The sequence below is a fragment of the Clarias gariepinus genome, chromosome 22 (assembly GCF_024256425.1).
Source record: "Clarias gariepinus isolate MV-2021 ecotype Netherlands chromosome 22, CGAR_prim_01v2, whole genome shotgun sequence".
In the NCBI taxonomy this organism is placed as follows: Eukaryota; Metazoa; Chordata; class Actinopteri; order Siluriformes; family Clariidae; genus Clarias; species Clarias gariepinus.
In genome coordinates, this window is record NC_071121.1 from 7,554,590 (window position 1) to 7,575,036 (window position 20,447).

General features: G+C 39.0%; 2 protein-coding genes across 4 annotated transcripts in view; one reads left to right on the forward strand and one right to left on the reverse strand.

Moving 5' to 3' along the window:
* Nucleotides 1–4,419, forward strand: part of stat6 (signal transducer and activator of transcription 6, interleukin-4 induced) — a 56,306-nt gene extending 51,887 nt beyond the window's left edge. For 2 of the 3 annotated variants that reach the window (XM_053482187.1, XM_053482188.1), the window contains 2 exons: nucleotides 1,075–1,176; nucleotides 1,375–4,419. In XM_053482187.1, the coding sequence (XP_053338162.1) occupies nucleotides 1,075–1,176; nucleotides 1,375–1,435 (163 nt within the window). In that variant the 3' untranslated portion in view covers nucleotides 1,436–4,419. Of the gene's footprint in view, nucleotides 1–1,074; nucleotides 1,177–1,287 lie in introns of all 3 variants that reach the window. The other variant, XM_053482189.1, reaches the window with a different exon arrangement.
* Nucleotides 4,420–8,253: 3,834 nt separating this feature from the next.
* mipa (major intrinsic protein of lens fiber a) lies at nucleotides 8,254–12,255 on the reverse strand. The gene is made up of 4 exons (XM_053483037.1): nucleotides 10,251–12,255; nucleotides 9,697–9,861; nucleotides 9,454–9,534; nucleotides 8,254–8,514 (listed from the first exon to the last, which is right to left on the reverse strand). The coding sequence occupies exons 1-4, from the start codon at nucleotides 10,608–10,610 to the stop codon at nucleotides 8,329–8,331; spliced, it is 792 nt and encodes a 263-aa protein (XP_053339012.1). The 5' UTR covers nucleotides 10,611–12,255; the 3' UTR covers nucleotides 8,254–8,328.
* Between the last annotated feature and the right edge of the window lie 8,192 nt (nucleotides 12,256–20,447).

The window sequence follows — 20,447 nt, forward strand, 5'->3', positions numbered from 1 at the left end:
GTTTTAATTGTTGTAATACCTTGTTTTAGGAGTCATGGGTAAAATGAGATTTTAATTTTATAGAAATAAAAGGTTAAAATAAAATGTGATTTAGGGGGTAGGAATGTTACATGGAAATATATGCATCAGTCTATGCCTGCTAAAGGAATTGTTTGGTGAAGAAATTAAACCCATTCCCTCTTGTGTTGTCAATTAGCCAAAAGATTTTTAATGTGCATTCCCATTTATTGTTTTATTTATTATTTATTTTGCAATGAAGTTATAAAGCTCTTTTAGCTGAAAACAGTAAGGTTAAGGAGGTGGAAACTTAGATAACCTTCATTATCAGCAGATTTTCAACATGATATTTCACAAAACGGCTTTCTTTACAAATGAAATTAAATGGCTTAAAAATTTTAAGCAAATGAAGCCCATGCTTGAGTTTGAAGTGATGTCGCAACTTGTAATTCATCGCCAGCAGGTAAAAACCGGTAAAAAGCACCTAAAAGCAACTTGTCGACTTAAGATAGTCTTTCTGCCCTGTTTACAGAGTGATATCAAATCAACATGACTGCGCACTTTGTGAACAATATTAAGTTCCCCTATCATATTTCTCTATAATTACTTTATAGCAGTATCGGCTTTAGAAACGAAAAGGGAATCATCAGTATTAACAGCACTCTCTGTTCTACGCTTAATGTTGCATGAGGTTCACAATAGTAAAACAGTTCCAGTAGCCACTAAGTCCCATAACTGTAAAAGTGCATTTAAAGAAGCTTTTTAAGAGCTTTATGCCCCCTGAAATAGCATTAAAACATGCTTTCATATGAGGAATCTGTTAACCCACACACACACACCTCACACCCCCTCACATGGCACACTAACTTAGCAGTTACCGCGACCGCAGCATTAGCCTCCCGGGCAGAACTACAACTAAAGACATTAGACATGTCATGGCCGATTTAGAGTTGACTACCTTTAAAGTAAAGCACTTGATTTTTACACCAAACTTTACCTTTAAAACTTTTATTATTAAATAAACCAGAATTATATCATCATGTCTATATATAGTTCATGGCTCACTTTTTTGCACAGTCCTGTCCCTCTGATGGATCCTACATTTTCTACGCCGTATCCAGAAACCCCGATGATCGACCAAGAAATATATCCTTCTCCTATCTACAACAATAATAACATGTGAGTCACCACACACTACACATGTTCACACACGCTTCCAGCCCAAAACATATGCTTGATTTTCATGATCACACTGCATGTCCTCTTATAATTTCGTCTCATCTCATTCAGGCATTTTATTTACCAACAATAAAAAAAAAAAAAACACACTGCCGCAAATATCAGATTTGGTAAGTTGGAACCCTTTTTTGTTATCAGGACACAAGAACAAGGTAACATGGATCTGGACGAATTTTTCCCTGAATATCCACAGTTATGATACGAAAGACTGCAGCAGAAGCCCCCGCGCAGAGCCCAGAAGCAAAGCATTATGTGCAAAAAAACAAAAAACAAACACAAGCTAACTTGCTTTGGGGCATAGAGTGAATTAGTAAGCTCCCTGGGGATGGAACTTGGCTTACATCTTCGTTGTATTAAGGATATCCAGTGGCCTGCTACACTAAGGATGTACAGTACTGTGCACACGCTTTTGCCGGAATATCTGTGATGTTTAAGTAAGGGTTTCCTGCAGGCTTAAAGGCACGTTTAAGATGAAATTTACATTCAAAGAGGAAATAAATATTAAATGAAAAATGAATTTGTCTAAACAGTTGCCTGCGGTAAACATGGAAGTAAATAATGCCTGCTTTCTTTTATCCACACTGGTCATGTACGTTGTTTACTTGTCTTTCGTACAGTCCGGCCAGTGGTGTGACTTCAAAATAAAAACTTATTAAAAAAAAAAAAAAAAAAAAAAGGAAAAAAATGCTTCGAGTACCTTTAAGCCTGTAAATGGTGTGATGATATAAACTGAGGACAGTCTTTCTATGCTTCTTATTACTTTTGCCTAATAGGAAGGAAATTACACATACTCAGCTTAGCTTGCACTGTTCCTGACACATGCCAGACTCCCTTAAAGCCACAGTGAGGAGTTTCATCACTTTCATAGTGTTTACAAAAAAAAGGGCTCAAGCTGATTTTAGATATTCATTTGTTTCATGGATTTTATTTTTGGGTTTGTTTAAATGTAGTCGTTTGGCAGACCAATCGTGCAATACACGGACGGAATCTTTATAATTTGACGATCTAAAAAGTTAAGGACTAATGCTAGATAAAATGTGTGTTGGAGTGACAAAAAGTACTACTGCTACAACTACTACTAAAGATTTGTGCGTGTTCAACCTTGATAACACTCAAAAAATTACCCTTTTTGTAACAGGGTGTACTCAAGCCACATGTGACCGAAATACCACATGGTGCCTTAATGATTGATGTCTCTCTCTCTCTCTCTCTCTCTCTAATATTGTGCAAAAATATCAGGCAGATAAAAATGCTTTACAGAAAAAATGGTGTAAAGTATGAATGCTTTAAAAAATTATATTAGAAGTTAATCGTTTATTTCCGAATTAAAACCATATTTAATGTGACCCTTTAAAAACCACCTCAATTCTTCTATGTACCATTGCGCACAGTTTTTAAAGGAAAATGGCAGGTGGGTCGTTCCAAACATCTGGAGAACTAACTAGGGATGTTCTGTGGATGTAGGCTGCTTCAAATCCTTCTGTCTCTTCATGTAATCCCTCCATGTAATCCCAACATCTGTCTCTCTATGTAATCCCAACATTGATGATGTTAAGGTCTGGGTTCAGTGGGGGCCAAACCAACTCCTCGTTCATCTCTGCGCTGAAGATAGCTTTTAATGTCATTGGCTGTATGTTTGGAATGGGGTGTCCCACTGCAGGATAAATTTGGAGCCACTATTGTGTATTTGGGCCAATAACTCCTTGCGGGACAAATGTCTGTCTGTATTTCTCAGCATTGAGGACACCATTAAACCTGACCAAAACGCCAACTCCATTTGCAGGCCCATACTTGCAAGAAAGCTTTTGAAAGCATTCTTAGCTTACAGCATTTTTTTTTACTGCTGTCAAAAACTTTTGCACAGTACTGTATATACTGTACACATACACACTGATCAGCCTCAACATTGACACCACCATAGGTGAATTGAATAACATTGATTATCGATTATATACCAGTAAACTGGTGGCAGGATCAGGGGCACTAGACGAGCCCATTTGGGTCGATCCTATGGAAAAGCCAATGCAGCACAAAATAAGTCAATGCTGGCCATGATAAAAAGGCACGAGAAAACCCAGACGCCACATCACACGCCCCAAGTGCCCTGTGGAGCCGTGCTGCGAAGGGCCAGAGCCAAAAGAGGAACCAAAACCTGGGTGGTTGTCATGTTTTGGCTGATCAATATGTATGTGTATGTGTGTATGTATGTATGTATGTATGTATGTATGTATGTATGTTTGTACACACACACACACACACACACACACACAGCAGTACCACCACCTTTGGTGTGTTATATTTGATGCACAATTACTCAAACAAGTCCTGTGATCCAGTCTCACTTTAATGCTCCTGTGAGTGTTTATCAAGAACAACAAGCACACGCTAAAATCATTTGGTCAACAATTCTTAGATCAGCCGCAATAAGAATACTAACTACACACACAGTCGATTCCGTTCTAAGTAAACCAAGGCACACAAAGCAGAAATACAAATCTGTTCAGTCTCTGAATATTCTAAAAGTCAGGGTTGGTCTTCCACTTATCTAATAGAAAATTTCCTGACTGTGGCTTTAAGCGAGCATTCATTCCTTTCATGCCACTTCCTCTTTGGCACGGTTGTGCCATGTCCGTAAAAGGGCTTTTGTTGTGAGACCGGCTAAGCAGCTTGATTCCTAAAGCTATTTAGACTAGAGTAGAGTAGGTACCTACAGTAGTAACACTGATCTTGGTGCTCCTGGAATGACTCCTACCCCAGTAAGGTGGATGATTTTCTGGAGGTCTGGGAAATCCCTTCAGATGTCTGGAAAACAAACAGAAATGATGAAAATTTGGTGTGAGGAAAAATATATATATTTTACCATTTAGAAATGTTTCATTCGGGGTGTTTTCCATCCTTGCCTTTGTGTCTCGTCTGAAGAGGACATTCTGACTTGAGCCCAGTCCCCACTTTTGGTGAAACAAGTGAAAACACTCATCGCCACAGGAGACATCGCCTCACTGTCACATAAGAAATACGAAAGAAAATACAGGGGACCTCCGGCTCATACATATCTATAGCTTCACCTAAATAAGGAAATAAAGTCATAACCCTTGCAGGCACACATGGGGTCAAACCTCAGTAAGACTTACGATCTTAGCATAGTCACAATTTCGTAATTTCTGGTGATCTGTAGGAATTGATCTTGAGTTGAAGTAATGTTGAAGTAATTTTAGCACACATTAGTTGTGAATGCAGTCAGTCTGGTAAAGTTGTCTAAAACCCTGCTACATATTTATCGTTATTTCCTCATACCACAAATGTCATGCTTTAATCAAGTTGCTATATACATAGTTTTGTGACAAAATGAACCAGACTGAAGCTACAAACAATGTCCATGATGCTCGTGCTCCATCACATCATCATCAAAACTGAGAACGGATTTACAGTTCGAACGGCCTACAGCGATGACGGTGATGATAAAACAAAACTCTGTAAATTAAACAGGAATATTTGAAGCATTTGCGTCAGTTTCGACTGGGAGAGGTCGATGAGACGCCTGTTTAAGTGACCTTTACCTCCAGTGGAGAGTTAAATCTTTAAATGAAAAAAAAAAAGAGAAATCTTCTTCAGGTCATGGAATCTGCTTTCAGAACTCCTGTGAGGGGATTTCCCAGACTTCCACACATACATCGTCTGTCTAACTCCAGAGTCTTAAATTATTTACCTTCACTCGATCAAGTTATCTAACTTCAATTGTAGTCAGCAGTGTGAAATCGAATGCAGTTCCAGCACTCTCTGTCCTCTAACACACTTTCAGTTGTATTTTTTTATTCCTTCCTTTGATTTCATTCCTCTTCAGGGCATTTGTCATTTTCAGTGTTCACAAACTATAAAAGACCTACTTTGCAAATATAATACAGTTCTTTCGTCATAAAAGTGGCAGTATATGAGGAGATATAATCTATGCAGTAGCTCTATACAACCTATGTGTATTTTTATCATTTGTCTTTATAAAGGGATTTATGTATGAAATGTTAATAAGCGTGGACTTGTTATGATCAATGTTCATCTTAAAAACCAAAATCTTCAAGGTGCATGTTTTGTCTTACACAGATACATGTGTGTTTCATACTAAGGGGACCTTAAATCATCATGCAGTATAGCCTTTCTTTCTTTCTTTCTTTCTTTCTTTCTTTTTACTAAATCTGAAATAGTCATATACTTTCCGCCATGAAATGTAATATTGTGATGTAATAATAATAATACTGTTTTTTGTTTTGTTTTGTAAAATATACTTTTGTGCCATGAGTAATTTGTAAAGAGAAAGCTTGGGCGTCAAAATGAAATGGAAAGAAAAATCGACCGACGATCGCCTTGTGTAATGACCCACACTGCAGTCGCCTCAAATCGCTCTTACATTCTTCCCACCAATACATCTTTTGTTTTTATGGAATAGAACCTATGTATTAAAAAAATTAATAAAATGTTCCTTGATCAAATGTAACTCGTAAAAACAAGTCCAGTCTTTTATTTTCTTTGTCTTCAGGAAAGTTATAGGATGTAAAGAATAAATTCATTCATCTTCTATACCTGTACAGGGTCTCTGGGGCCTGGAGCCCATCTCTGGACAGGGTGCCAATCCAAAACAGGGGGCACACACACACACACACACACACTCACACACATTACAATAAATTTGGGGGCACCAATTTAGGGAACACCAAATCTGTATGTACTTGGATTGTGGGAGGAAACTGGAGAACCTGGAAGAAACCCACCAACCCTCGACTCTGGAGGTGTGAGGCCACAGTGCTAACTACGCCACTATAGCATATAGCATAAAGTCAAAATGAAATATACAGTCGTGTATCTTTATAAAAGAAGTTATAAGATAGAGACACAAGAATACCAATTTGTAACAAAATTACAAAACGCTGTCAGATAAAGGAGGTATATAACTGTCCTCATTCTGTTGTTAAATAAAGAGACTTTAGATGACAGGAAATGATCATTCATTTATATATATTTCTCTAGTTTTAACACTTTGAATTACAAAAAAAAATCTTTACACTGTACATTGTGAGCAAACAATCATTTCTATTTATGTAAACCTTGAAGAATCTGGCAAATGTCCACCAAATGAAACAGTCAGGTTAAAAAGATAAAGAGCAGCACATAAGCACTCAAACCGAGCATGCATTTGTCTGTGTATTTACTGGAGGTAAAGGCAAATATTTATCATCAGAGAAGTGAAGATTAGAGAAACCTTGAGATCTCCCCAACATCACCACTTACGGTAGGAAAATCTTGCGCTGATGATCCAAAAGGGGACAGACGTAAAAAAGAAATCGTTCCAATTTTTTTTTTTTTAAAAAACCTTCCCAACAGTGTAAAAAAGAAAGAAAGAAATGAATCACTGCACCTTCATGCACTCGCTTTGCATTCAAAACAACTTTTGCTAAACTTGACATAAAGTCATGCAATTTTTTTTTGGGGTCAAAGCACAAATAAGCCAAGGTCCATGACGAATCAGATATCATCTGTTAAACTTCCACTCAACACACAAAATTGAACCAAACCAGTTAAAAAAAAAAGGACACAGGCCAAGTCAATGGATGTTGAAGAATTATCAGGAAATGCATGCCAAAAAAATTAAAAAAAAAAGCTTAATATAATGCACAATCTAAAATCCTGGAAATACACAAACAGTGCCAGTTAACATGAGTTTGTAATAATACACAAAATGACAAATGTATGAAGAAGGGAAGTTTGCTTTTCTGTGGTTGTGTTTATGAGAAAAAAGACATTTCGATTATTTAAAAATTTACGCTATATGTATTAATGAGCTTGAACAATATCTAAATATAACTGACAATAGCTGAATCAATTTTATTAATCCAATGCCTTAATCTTTATCCGTTTTTGTTGCTTAGCAACCAAAGCTTACTGTTAAGAGACTGCCGAATTATGTCTCGTCAGAGAATCACAAGTTTAAATTTTAATAACGCCAGAGCTACTCGTAGCTGGAAGGCTTTACTGTTTACTTTGTTAGTTAAAGTGACGCTAAGCAGTCATAGCCGTCTGTATGTGAGTGAGAGCAGAAAGCAGTTTCCCTGTGGCGCAGCATCAGCAGCAGTTTTAAGGTCATTCAAGGGCATGATCTGTGAATCCCCATATCCATTACAACATCATTTAAACGCACGCCCTCTCATGACTTACTGTTTTAGCAAAATGAACCATGGGTAATGTGATAAAATATTTACTTTAGAAAAAAAATCTTATACAAAAACAGTGTAATGGAAATAAAATACCAAAATAATAGCTTAATAAAATAAACACACACCTACACACACACAAAACTGCAAGTCACTCACTCTCACTTACTGTCTATATCTTGTTTTATCCTGTATCCCAGAAGGCTTAGGGCAAGAGGCGGGGTACCCCCTGGACAAGGTACCAATCCATTGCAGGGCACACACATGTACATACATACATACTGTACACTCACACGCTCATTCACACTCTCCGGTCAATTTGGGAACGCCAATTAGCCTAACCTACATGTCTTCGGGAGAAAACCGGAGTACCCAGAGTAGAAACCCACCAAGCACGGGGAGAACATGCAAACTCCATGCACACAGAGACGAGAATTGAACCTGGCAGGGAATCGACCAAGAACCCTGGAGGTGCAAGGCGACAGTGCTAACCACCACACCACTGCGCCGCAAAGTAAAATCCTGCTAAAACGATATCGAATGCTGGTAAAGTGGAAACCGTGCAGAATAAGATCCACTACTGTAGCGCACTCCTAGTCGGCCCCAACTGTTAACCCAGAGACGCCCCTGTCCTGAGCAGATACAGCCACAGAGCGCCGCCCTACGTGCCACAGTCTTCTACTAAGCCTCATACTACAGTAGTTTGTACAGTCTGAAGGGGTGAGAGGTCAAGGTGATGTGGAAGATGTTTCAACACGCCCAGGCTCTGGATGGAAAAAGTGGATTGAAAGGGATTGTATATATATATATATATGGGCACAGCAGGTTGTAAAGCATGTATGCATTGTGTGAGGTTATAAAAGTATGACGACGCCAACCGTTCCTGACAGTGTGTTTATAGAGCTTGTGTTTTGAGCTCGATTGGTTCGCCCCGCGTGTCCTGCTGGCCTTCTGCGTCGTTGGGCCGACTGCCTTTGAGCACGGCGATTCTTTCTGAGAAGCCGCGCATGCGTGGGAAGAGCATGAAGTCGTAAAGCAGAGCACCCAGAGCACCGCCAATAAAAGGGCCAACCCAGTACACCTGTTAAATAAAACACGGTTTAGGTCATTTCAACTGATGCTGCTTAGGATGTTTTCAAGTGTTTCAAGCCCTGAAATATTTAAAATGCATGTTAAAGCAGCTGAATATATAACACATATAACATAACATTATTAAAAAGGTAATCCTGTTCACACTTGGTATTAACATTCATCTTAAGGGATCTGTTTTCTAGTGAACGGCTCGTCTCATGTACAGTCCGGTTTAAGCTAAGCTACAAAAAGCAGCTGTTTTGGGCTATAGTGTCTTTACTGTCTTTACAGTAGCACTGTCTTATTTCATTAGTCCTAGCGTATGGAAACTTTCCCCCTTATGTGAGTTTGGCAATAAATATATACTGTCTTTTCCAGCTAGGGCAATTTTGCGTTTAATTAGCTGATCCTTTGCTGTCTGGGACACACTGGGATGTCTTTGGGTTTACAGTACAAATGTTATAAAGATAATTCAATTATCTGTTATAGATATATTTTTTGTTTTTTTTTGCATATCCCAGTTAGGAAGCTGGCATCAGAGTGCGGGGTCAGTCAGGAAACAGCGCCCCCTGGAGCAGATAGGGCTTAAAAGTTGCAACATGGCTGTGCTGGAGCTTGAACCCACGACCTTCCGATCAGTAACCCATTAACCCACAGCTTTAACCACTTGAGCCACCATTGGCTGCCACACCACTCTTATGTAGCTATATGTTTCTCAAATGAGCCTTAAAAGTTGTTGGATGATCAAATAACAGTGCTTCTCTCACTGTAGGAAAAGCTAGGTACCATTCAGACCTGTATTTTTGCGCTGGCTACTTAACACCAGGTCACCCAGGTGGATTAAGAAATTATTATTTGTATTGTTCCTGTTTTAGGAACTTTTTGGTCTATTGCCATATGCTCAGATTAAGCTGCTTTGGATAAAATAATTTGCCAAATACATACTCACCCAGTGGTTGATGAAGTTCCTGACAAGCACAGCAGGGGCAAAGGACCTGGCAGGATTCATCCCGGCACCAGTGTAGTACATCTAAAAGGTTTCAACAGAAAATCTAGACTTTGCACTTTACACTCAATAACTTATGGTCGAAAATGATAAGAAAAGCCGAGATATTCATTTAGTGTGTCTTTAAAATCATTTGAGTCTATAACAGATTGACAATAAAATGCTTTTTGTAGAGGAGCCTCTTACCCCAAGCAAATGCCCCACGAGCACGGAGAAGCCGATGGCTAGAGCAGCAGAGCCCAGACGGCCGTTACGCCGATCATCGGTTACGGCAAAGACGCACACCACCAGCTGCAGAGTCAGAAACACCTCCATGGTAGTGGCCATGCCAAGGCTGACGCCAGGCTGCAGCTGGACACGTGAAGTCATACAAACAGAAGTCAATATCAGCATATATCTGTTATGATAATAACACTGAGTTTGCAATAGTTTCACACCCACATCAAAGCATAACCCAAAGGTTCTTTGTAATCAGTATCACTTATTTTTGCTTTTATTCAGTTTACTGTAAATGTAAATATAAATGCATGGTTCAGTAGATTAGCTTAATATACATGTGGAGCATTATACATTGGGCAGTCTCTTTTACAAGCAGCAATAGCTCAAAATATCCAAAATGTACACAAAATTCTACCAATATTTTTGTTCAGGAAAACCTAACTGCCCAATGTATGAACACACCCAACGCTCCTTCAAGATCACTTGATGACTGAATGAACTGTTATGCTCAGTTTACTTACTGTGTTAAGAGCCAGGTTGCCCCTCATGTTGGTCGGCGTCACCCCGTACAGTACAGCAGCACCAGCCAACGCCCCCAAACACTGAGCACAGATGTAGAAGAAAGCACGGAACAGGGACATCTGGGAGCTGACCAAGAAGGCGAAAGTGATGGCCGGGTTGATATGGCCACCACTGATGTGGCCAATGGACTGAACGAACGTGGCAGCTGCCAGCCCGAAGCAGAAGGACACGTGGAGCACGTTATAAGCGCCGCTGGTCCAGCGCAAAGCAGCACCAAGCCCGAAGAAGACAAAGAACATTGTGCCGTAGAACTCTGCAAAAACGGCTCGCCAGAAAGACATGGAGCGGAACTCCCACATGGCTGCAGTAGTGGAGAGCTCAACACACTTGAGGGGCGTAAACAAAAAAACCCTATGCGGCCCTAAATGAAATAAGAACTATCACCAGGAGATTTACCTGCAAGAGCCTGCAGTATTTCGGTGGAACTCTTAAAGCACCAACACCTCTTCAACAACTCACTTTAGAGTGAAATCATCGATTTTTGTCATAAGGTTTTGCGTCTGAGATTGGCGGCTGTTGGTGTCTGCATCTGTCTGAATGCAGGGTAGTGTTGATAAAGCTAGACAGACAAAGGTTTAGCATGTCCTGCAGACATTCAGCTCGAGTGTTCGGGCCAGTGGTGCAGGGGGTATTTATAATGCCCTTAGGCCAGATTGGCGCCATCAACCCCCTGCAGACCCATGGGAGGAGGGTATTTGAACAATACGAATCAGGCAGAAATACTTAACTCTTCCCACCCATGACTTTTAACCTCTAATTCATGGTGAAGTCCAGTGGTTTTAGTTCACTTTCACTTCAGTTTTATAGGCATGTCCTCTTTCGTACACTTCAGTTGCTGTCCTTAATTCAACTCTACTGAGGTTAAGTCATATGCTTCAAACTGAAACTTGGCTTTGGTAAATCTTTATACTTTTTGTCATGTCATGGTCATGTTTTTTTTTTTTTTTTTTACCATCGGTTAAACCAGGTCTGTGCAGAAACAATAGAACAACTCTGCTGACGCTGTTATTATATAGAGAACTACCCGGAAAAGAGGCCCCAGATTATCCAGGACTCATCACATTCTTCAACAGAATACTTTACATTTAAGTAAAATTGTTTCTGCAAAACAAGTAATAACCCATTTTTTATATTTTTTTTAACTTTCATATAAAACCCCCCTGTGTAAAGAACATTTGCCGGACTGTCTGCTTGGTCAAGACTGTGCCAGTTTGTTTGCATAGAATTGATTAGGCAGTGTTTTAGATTGTGTGTGCTTACCGCGGCTATGCAATAAAGCTCTGGAAAATCCATGTTTGGAGAGGATCAGGGGGAGAGGATGGGCTGAAGCTTGGCCTCTCTCATTTAGAACAAATAGCACTGAAAAAATACTGCTGCCCTCATCCATTGCTGCTGTCAAAGAGCCAAACCGTCAAAACATTCAGCAGGATCTGGAAGGGTACACTACGCTAAACTGTATTAAATGAGGTAAAACTGGTACCATAAAGATAATAAAGGAAATTAGACTTTTCCAGGAGTTTCAGACCAAAGACACTAATGACTGTCTGTCATTCACTGTTCCGTTTCTATTTACAAGTCTTGCTAAAATTATACTGGATTGGCGGTTCAGTTCTGCTCTAGGGAGGGAAGGATGTGAGTTCAAACCTCAAGAGTATCAAAAACCCTGGGACTAAGCGCTGTCTCATTCACAAGAAATTTGCTTCACATGATTTGGAGAATAGTTCCCAGGAACACTGAATGCAAAGTGGCAGAATTCACCCAAAATTTGATGCAAGACACACACACACACACAAACCTACGGGCAATTTAGTCTAGCTATCTCCCTACCTGTGTGATAGCCCGGAAACGTAGAGGTAACCCATGTAAAGGAAAGTAAACAGAGCTCAGGGTCGAGCCCAAAAGCTGTGGGGTGGAAACGTGCTACTTTACAGCCCCCAAATCACACACCAAAGTTTCACACACACACACAAACAAGAAAATACAGAAATATGCAGTAAATTAAATACTGCATATTAGATACATTATGTGGAAAGATATACAGCCAATTACATTCCAATTATATTTATAGTCTTTGGCAGACCATATTCTTATCCTTATCCATAGGGGCCTGCATAAGTCCTTCCAACAACAGACACTGTCGCTAAGCAGATTTACTGATGTAGATCCAAGTCAAGCAAGCCAGAAGCGACAAGGCCATGGAAAAACTCTGAGAGGAACCAGACTGGGTAATGGAAATATAAACCAAGTTTAGAAGAAAAAAGAAAATTTGCACTAAATCTATTGAAAGGATGCAGAACATGGAAAAATTGTATGAGTGTACTAAATAATTTTATGTCAACCAGATCGGTATCGTATAATAACGTCAAGTAGTATACACTCACCTTCCATTTTATTAGGTACTTTCGAGCACCTTTACACTCCACGATTTTCAGAATCTGATGCTCTGCTAGATAAATTCACTCTTAAGGTATATGGGCCACAACAGCAGAAGGCCACGTGGGGTTCCATTCCTGTCAGCCAAGAACAGGAATGAGGCTAAAAAAAAAATCCACTGGATATCTGTCACTTATTCAGTTTTAATACAGGTGTTTGTGCCAAAGTGACCGGTAAGTGTTGGTAGTAACCTTACATGTATAAAAACAGAAAGCAATTTTATTAGAATGCCCCTCTCGACATTCACTAGAGTTGAACGGGAACGCAGGATTGGTTCACATGATAGTAAAAACTAGTTTTTATCTGCATCATTATCAGATGTCAGGAGGTTAGAAGAGATCATAATTTTATTGTCAAATAAGACATTTGAATAGTTTAGTAAAACACATTTTCCCCAGGCCTTTACTCTGGACTTAAAAGATGCAGCTAAAGTACTGAAATTCTTTCCTCGGGTATAAGTGCAATTACTCATAATATGTTTAAAAACGAATGTAAGAATGACCAAGGAGTCTAGGGCACCAGATGCAAGGTTCTGTCCCTTCCAAACAGTGTTGGGTGCTGTTCTCCATGTGGAGGTGTTGGTTCAAAATAGAACGGAGTTGGTGTAAAAGTAATGAAAGTAAAAAAAATAAATAAAAGTTTGCTGGTTCAAATCTCTCTTCCGTTTCCCCCCATCTTGCTCATTAAAATATTTTGGAATGATCCTCTCTTACCTCCAGAGCTGTCTGACACATCCAGGTGCCCCGCTTCTGTTCGCATGGAGGCCCGATATGGTCTGCTTGGGATGTGTGTGGGGACCAGAGATGGTTCCACTTTAACAAGAAGATGGTCTTGGACTCGGCTGATGTACTGTAGACAGCCACTCTCAATAGTTCAGGGTCGAAATTCCCTTAAACAGTTTTGTACATGAGTTTCCACCAACAAAAGTTGGTGAAAACTTTTTTGTATTTTTGTCCTCTAAGTCTTCCTCTGCTTCTTTTTCCTTGGATGCCCCAAAAATCTGTTTTTCCTTTTCATGATGTATAGCACAAGGGACCTTTTCTGTCCTGATATCAATCATACGTAATAATTTGTTTTTCTTTCTGTTCGTGAAGTGTTTAGCATGTTTCTAAAGCACCACATTTCAAAGGCATCTACTTTGTCCATGACATTTGTACCCAATGTCCATGTCTCATTTCCATATAAAAGGGCAGATATAACATAACACTTTAAAATTCTAAATCTTTTTAGTGGTGGGATTTTCTTAGATGTCAGAACTAATTTTATGTTATTAAAAGCACTTTTTTGTGCGATTTCTATTCTTCTACTTACTCCTTTAGCACATGCACCATCCATTGTAATAAAATGACCTAAATATATGAATTCTGTGACTTGTTCTACAGTATGTGTTCTTCTCCTATTTTTATATTCATGGTGGGAAAATTGTATTTCTTGTTTTGATTTTTGCATAACATTGTTTTTTTAGCATTCATTTTTATTCCAAAGGTCTTTCCATCATTTCTTAAAATAAAAAATTACATTTCCAGTTTTTAAAAGCGTCATATAAATAAAACAGAATTAAATTGAATGAACTATTTTCTTTGTTAAAGCCAGGTGGTGACAGCTTGTTTAACCAGGCCATCTAAACATATTAAAATCCGAATGCCCATAGCTAGTTTGCAACATTTACAGTTAAATGATCATAATTGTCTCATTGTCCGTACTGCTTAATCCAGTCTACAGGGTCGCAGAGGGCCTGGAGCCTATCCGAGGAAACTTAGGGCACGAGGCAGGGTACACCCTGGACAGGGTGCCAATCCATCGCAGGGCACACACACATATACTATGGGCAATTTGGAAATGCAATCTGCATGTCTTTGGACATGCAGCGTACCCGAAGGAAACCCACCAAGCATGGAGAAAACATGAAAACTCCAAGCACACAGAGTCTGGAATCGAGCACCATGAAGGTGCAAAGTGACAGTGCTAACCACTAAGCCACAGTGCTGCCGCAACGTTTGAACTGTTGTAATAAATACAAAGAGAAACAGTGTAATGCTATGCTGCTTTTTGTATCAACTGAGTGCTTAAAACATGTGCAGCTGTAAATGTCCAATTATTACTGTAATGGTATCAGGCCTCAGCTGGCACAACTGTTGAAGTGTGAATTTGTTTGCAAATGAAGCTGTCTAATAATAATAATAATAAATAAAAATCTTTAAAAACTAATAAAAGTAATTGTACAGTTTTATTTTCTGAGACAGTAATTTGTTGAAAACAGGCATATCGTATAACAGAGTTGTGATGGATTTGCAGAGACAACCACTTTGTGCATTTCTATTGTGTTGTGGATTTACATGGCTCATGTGCTGGTGAGCCACCTTTTGTGAACAGAGCATCCAGATCATAGGGCAGGCTTGTTTAAAAACTTGCTGGCTAGGGACTTTGTTGCGCAGAATGCTGACACTATACCCACATGTCACGGACCCAGAATGACATCAAACTACCAACTCTGGGATCACAATGCCCAGAGAGCAACGTCTCCTCTTATAGCGGGTAAAATTTAGAAAATGTGGCATTGTTAAAAAAAAATTAAAAAACAATGAATTTTTCACAACATGCTAATTATCAGTTTTTTTTGCTCATCAGTCTTTATGCTTAGGTTTTCATAGTGAAGCGTTACAGTAAAGGAAATGAGCTATGATGTAGTGATGTAATATGCTGACGATTTCGTTTGGTCTACAAACATATCGCTGTAAAATGTCTACAGAGAACTTAACCGGCAAAGAAACACTGCTACGTTAACATTATTTTTATTTAAATTAGAAGTGCTAGCACATTTGTCGAAATTGGGAGATTTTGACCTACGTCCCAAATATCATAAACTTTTTACTGGATGTGGCTGCTGATTGTTAAACCGCCTTTGGCCTACAATAGGGCTATTGCTATAACTGACCCTTCTACACATAAACTGTAGTGTTGCTAGGGTGCCCAAGCCTACCCTGGAGTGAAGCATAATGTTAAATATTATGTACATATGATGTAAAAGTGATTGATTAAATTTTGATTTCATTGTCAAAGACTGGTTATAATAAGTAGCATCCCGCTACAACATCCCGCTAAAATGTCATGCTCGCTATGATTTCTTTCTTGGTTTGCTGGACTCCATCAAATGCAACTTATCTGTGTGATAGAATTCCTGCTCAGACTATAAACAGATAGTAGAGCCACATCAAGTCATTTTCCTTAGAACTTTGTACACCAGTAAAGTGACTGGGTCCAACCTGGACTCTTTATTGGAAAATGTTCGGCGACGCCCCCTTGTAGTCTATAGATTCGTTGTCATTATTGAATATTATGCTTTAGTTGATTAAGCTATATAATAATTTGGAGCTTAACTGGTTCAACTTGTCTGCATCAACTCCATCTGCTGGGTGAGAACCTCTGAGCATTCTGGGGGAAAAGAAAGATTCGACTCCCTCTGGTGGTTATACTGTCAGCACCTAGAAACCAGTCTGTCTAATCTACGGTTACTGCAAACACACATGAAAAGGCTATATTTTAACCAGGAAGGTATGAAGTTATCACAAGCTACACAATGTGCATTAAAAGTGTTCAAAATGCAATATCAATACTCTCTAATTCCTCGTCAGCTTTTGGAGGATCTTACTATATGCATGTTCTCCTCTGTATTATACCTATGCTCAATTAAAACACTGCATAATAGAAATAAAATTCAAAACAATTAAAATTACAGCCCCCTCACCTTTCCACTAACCTGGCTCTTTGTGTGCTCAGGCATGCAGTAAGTTAATTGCCTCTGTTTCCCCCCACACATTATACAGTCATGCTTTTCCTGTTTAAAGGTGAGACTGTGTGTGTTGTTCTTCAGAAACACTAAATCATGTAGCTAAACGCATGGCGCAAATTAAGTTTATGCAATTTTCTCTTTAAACCAAAAGGTGTACTATTTAACCCATTGCGCTGCCGCACGTGTGGATTTAACAGTGTAATGCTATGCTGCTACTGTATCTGTATCAACTGAGTGCTTAAAACATCTGCAGCTGTAGAGTTGAACTATTAACTATCCCACAGTGACATTGGATCAACATTGAGAAAAAAAACAACAACATGGTCAGCATGGTGTGTACAGTATGGGATATCCATTCATTCTTTAATTGTTTTGAATTTCCTGATGACATAATTACTTTAGTCTACATGTGCATGCAAGGTTTCCTCGATCAATCTACCCTCCACTGCAACCCTGATCAGACGGTTACTAAGAATGTTGTGAATGCACCCCTAGGGTTTTTTTTTTTTGGCATGTTGTGTTGGTCCTGTGAGCTTCATATCTTTCTGCTCACTTACTGTACTTGCACCTGCATGAAAATTAACCCTTCACAGAAGGCGCCACGGTGGTGTAATGGTTAGCAGTGTCGCCTGGTTTGGTGAAGTCCCTTTATCTCACCCTAAGAAACTAACAAAATAATTATTTGAAACACATGTACCATAGGTGTGTTCCCTATTAATTTTTTTTTTTTTTTAGATAACTTTTACGCTTATTGTGTACTGAAAGATCACATCAGTGGCCTGGTTATCTTCCCTGATGCCCTGGGCATATACCAGGATTACAATGCTAAGAGTCAGAGTGGTTTTGGGACCATGAGAAATCAATGATTACCACCCGTGTCCTGTCCTGTCCAAAAATGAATGATACTGTAGAAGGTGAAAGATGTTGTGACGTTGCGTATTGTTGTCGAGACAATGCCACAAGGACTGTGCTGAAGGTGATCCAACGGTTAATACAGGATTTTTCTTGTTCTTCTTCTTCTTTTTTCTTACCAATCAGGCCTATATGGTAGTGGCCAGAGAGTCTCATCAGACCTGTGAATTATGTTTCTCATGGTCTGAGAGTCCTTCAGGTGCCTTTTGGCAAACTCCAGACGGGCTGCCATGTTCCTTTTACTGAGCAGTGGCTTCCATCTGGCCACTCTACCATATACTGTAGGCCTGATTGGTGGATTGCTGCAGAGATGGTTGTCCTTCTGGAAGGTTCTTCTCTCTCCACAGAGGACCTCTGGAGCTCTGACAAAGTGACCCTGTCTAAAGCCCTTCTCCCCCGATCGCTCAGTTTAGATGGCTGGCCAGTTCTAGGAAGAGTCCTGGTGGTTTCGAACTTCTTCCACTTACGGATGATGGAGGCCACTGTGCTCATTAGGACCTTCAAAGCAGCAGAAATTTTTCTGTAACCTTCCCCAGATTTGTGCCTCGAGACAATCCCGTCTCGGAGGTCTACAGACAATTCCTTTGACTTCATGCTTGGTTTGTTTTTTGAAATTAATTGTCAACTGTGGGACCTTACATAGGTGTGTGCCTTTCCAGATCAACCGAATTTACCACAGGTGGACTCCAATTAAGCTGCAGAAACATCTTCAAGGATGATCAGGGGAAACAGGATGCGCCTGAGCTCAAATTTGCAAAGGCAGTGAATACTTATGCAAAGGTGCCTTTTCAAAATTTTTTTTCATGTTTTTTTTAAACTTTTTTCATGTTGTTGTTATGGGGTGTTTTGTGTAGAATTGTGAAAAAAATTTAATTTAATCCATTTCAGAATAAGGCTGTGACATAACAAAATATGGAAAAAGTGATGCGCTGTGAATCCTTTTCCGAATGCACTGTATATACACAAATATTTTATTTCATTCTAATATTTTACATTCTATAAAATATGTTAGTTATACAAAAGGTAAGATACTGTGGGGTTCATTTAGACCCACATGTGCATAAAAAAGTAGAAAAGGAATGGTTACTTTATGATTGCAGCATTATTGCAAAACAGTGTATCATGCATTACTACATGAAGATTTTAGCATTTGTGCACATTGAACCAGATCTGTTGATTATGTTGAGCGAAATATGACTGTTAGTTTGCACATCCTAGGGTCAAAAGTTCGATTCCCAACTTAGGGCTGTGTGCGTGGAGTTTGCATTTTCTCCCAATGATTGGTGCGTTTCATCCCACAGACAAAGACAAGGACATGCAGATGGCATTCCCACATTGCCTGTATTTTGTGCATGCCCTGCGATGTACTGGCATCATGTCCAGGGTGTATCCCACTTAGTGCCAAAAGTCTCCTTGTATAGGCTCTAGGCACCGTGACTCTGTACAAGATAAAAGGTATAGAAGATGAATTAATTTATTCATACATATACATTTTACAACTATATATAGGTTGTCCAACCCTGAGTACCATAAAAACAAACTATATCCTATATCCAGGTCAACTTGTGTCAAATGTGTCTGTGGTAAAGAAATTTCTCTCTAATACAAATACATTTAAATGTTTATTTATACAATTAATGCTAATAAATATTGTACTGAAGTGCAAGGAAGAGTTTGAGAATCCCTGCTTTATATATATATATATATATATATATATTTTTTTTTTTTTTTTTTTTTTTTTCCTGACTAATTAGCTTCCCCAGGTGGTAAATTGTAGAGACTTTAGACTGGTTTTAGGAAGATTTATGTGCACTCATATTGCAATAACTAAAAATTTCTGAAAATACATTGGCATAAATTAGTGGAATTTTTTTATTTTTTTTACTCTGGCAATGTTGTAACATGTCAGTCTAAACTTAAAACCTGAGTCAGCTCAATGATTCATTAATTCTGAGAAAGGCACTGCTTGTTGAAGTTGTATTACGCCTTGCTTTTTGGCAAGGGAAGGTTTAATTTTAGGCATACATTTACCCCTGCCCAAAATTAAACCTTGTCTTGCCAAGAATTTGGGTTTTTCACAAGACTTTCCACCCCAACTGCTTAACTATGTTTAAATTGGATTCTGTGGTTCTGATGGAAAGTAGCTTAAAATGACACATTTACAAGAAGAGCTTTATGAGGTAGGGTTGGGTAGGTTACTATATTTGTTTCTCGCTCATTTACGAACCAGACTGCACACAAATATCCAACTTGTGACGTTTTTTAATGTTGGTGCTGTATTTTCATTATTACTGTAAACATTTAGCAACTGTGATACACATTGAGATCACAGGATTGATGTTGCAATGGAAAATATTCTCGACAGGGTTCACTGTTAACTTTTAAAAACAAAATGACAACAGCTTCTTTTCTTACTCACCACTTTCCATCGAACCAAGGGACAAAATGTATAAGAAATCCTATGGTCTACAAGAAGACAAGTATGATGGTGCTGACCGAAGCATTAGCATTAAAGAATCTTTGGAACCTTGTGTTTGAGCACCTTGTGCACATGAGTAGGGCACAGAGCTGTACAACCTAAAGTGTTGCTGTAAACAATCCAACCCTATATCTAAGAAGAAAACTTTGCCCTCAACATGGAGTTCAGGAAGTGATGTACATCAACAAGTTGGCTCACAGCATCGACAGCTAATAAAGTAGGACTTTTACTATTTTATGTTATACTGTATATAGCGTTATGTTTCTGATTAATCAACATACAGACACGTCTGCTTATTAAACCTAAATTACTAAACATACATACATACTATATAACAATAGTTGTTTTGAGGAAGTAAATATATAATCGCTCCTCAAAGTCATTGCAGTAAGGCGGCTAGATTGTTGATAACCAAAGATGAACACTAAGGTTCCATTCTTATTCTTTATTGTATTGAGAACACATGAGAAAAAATGATGCTACTCCAACTTCCAGGGGAAGTAAAAAACAGCATAATGGGCC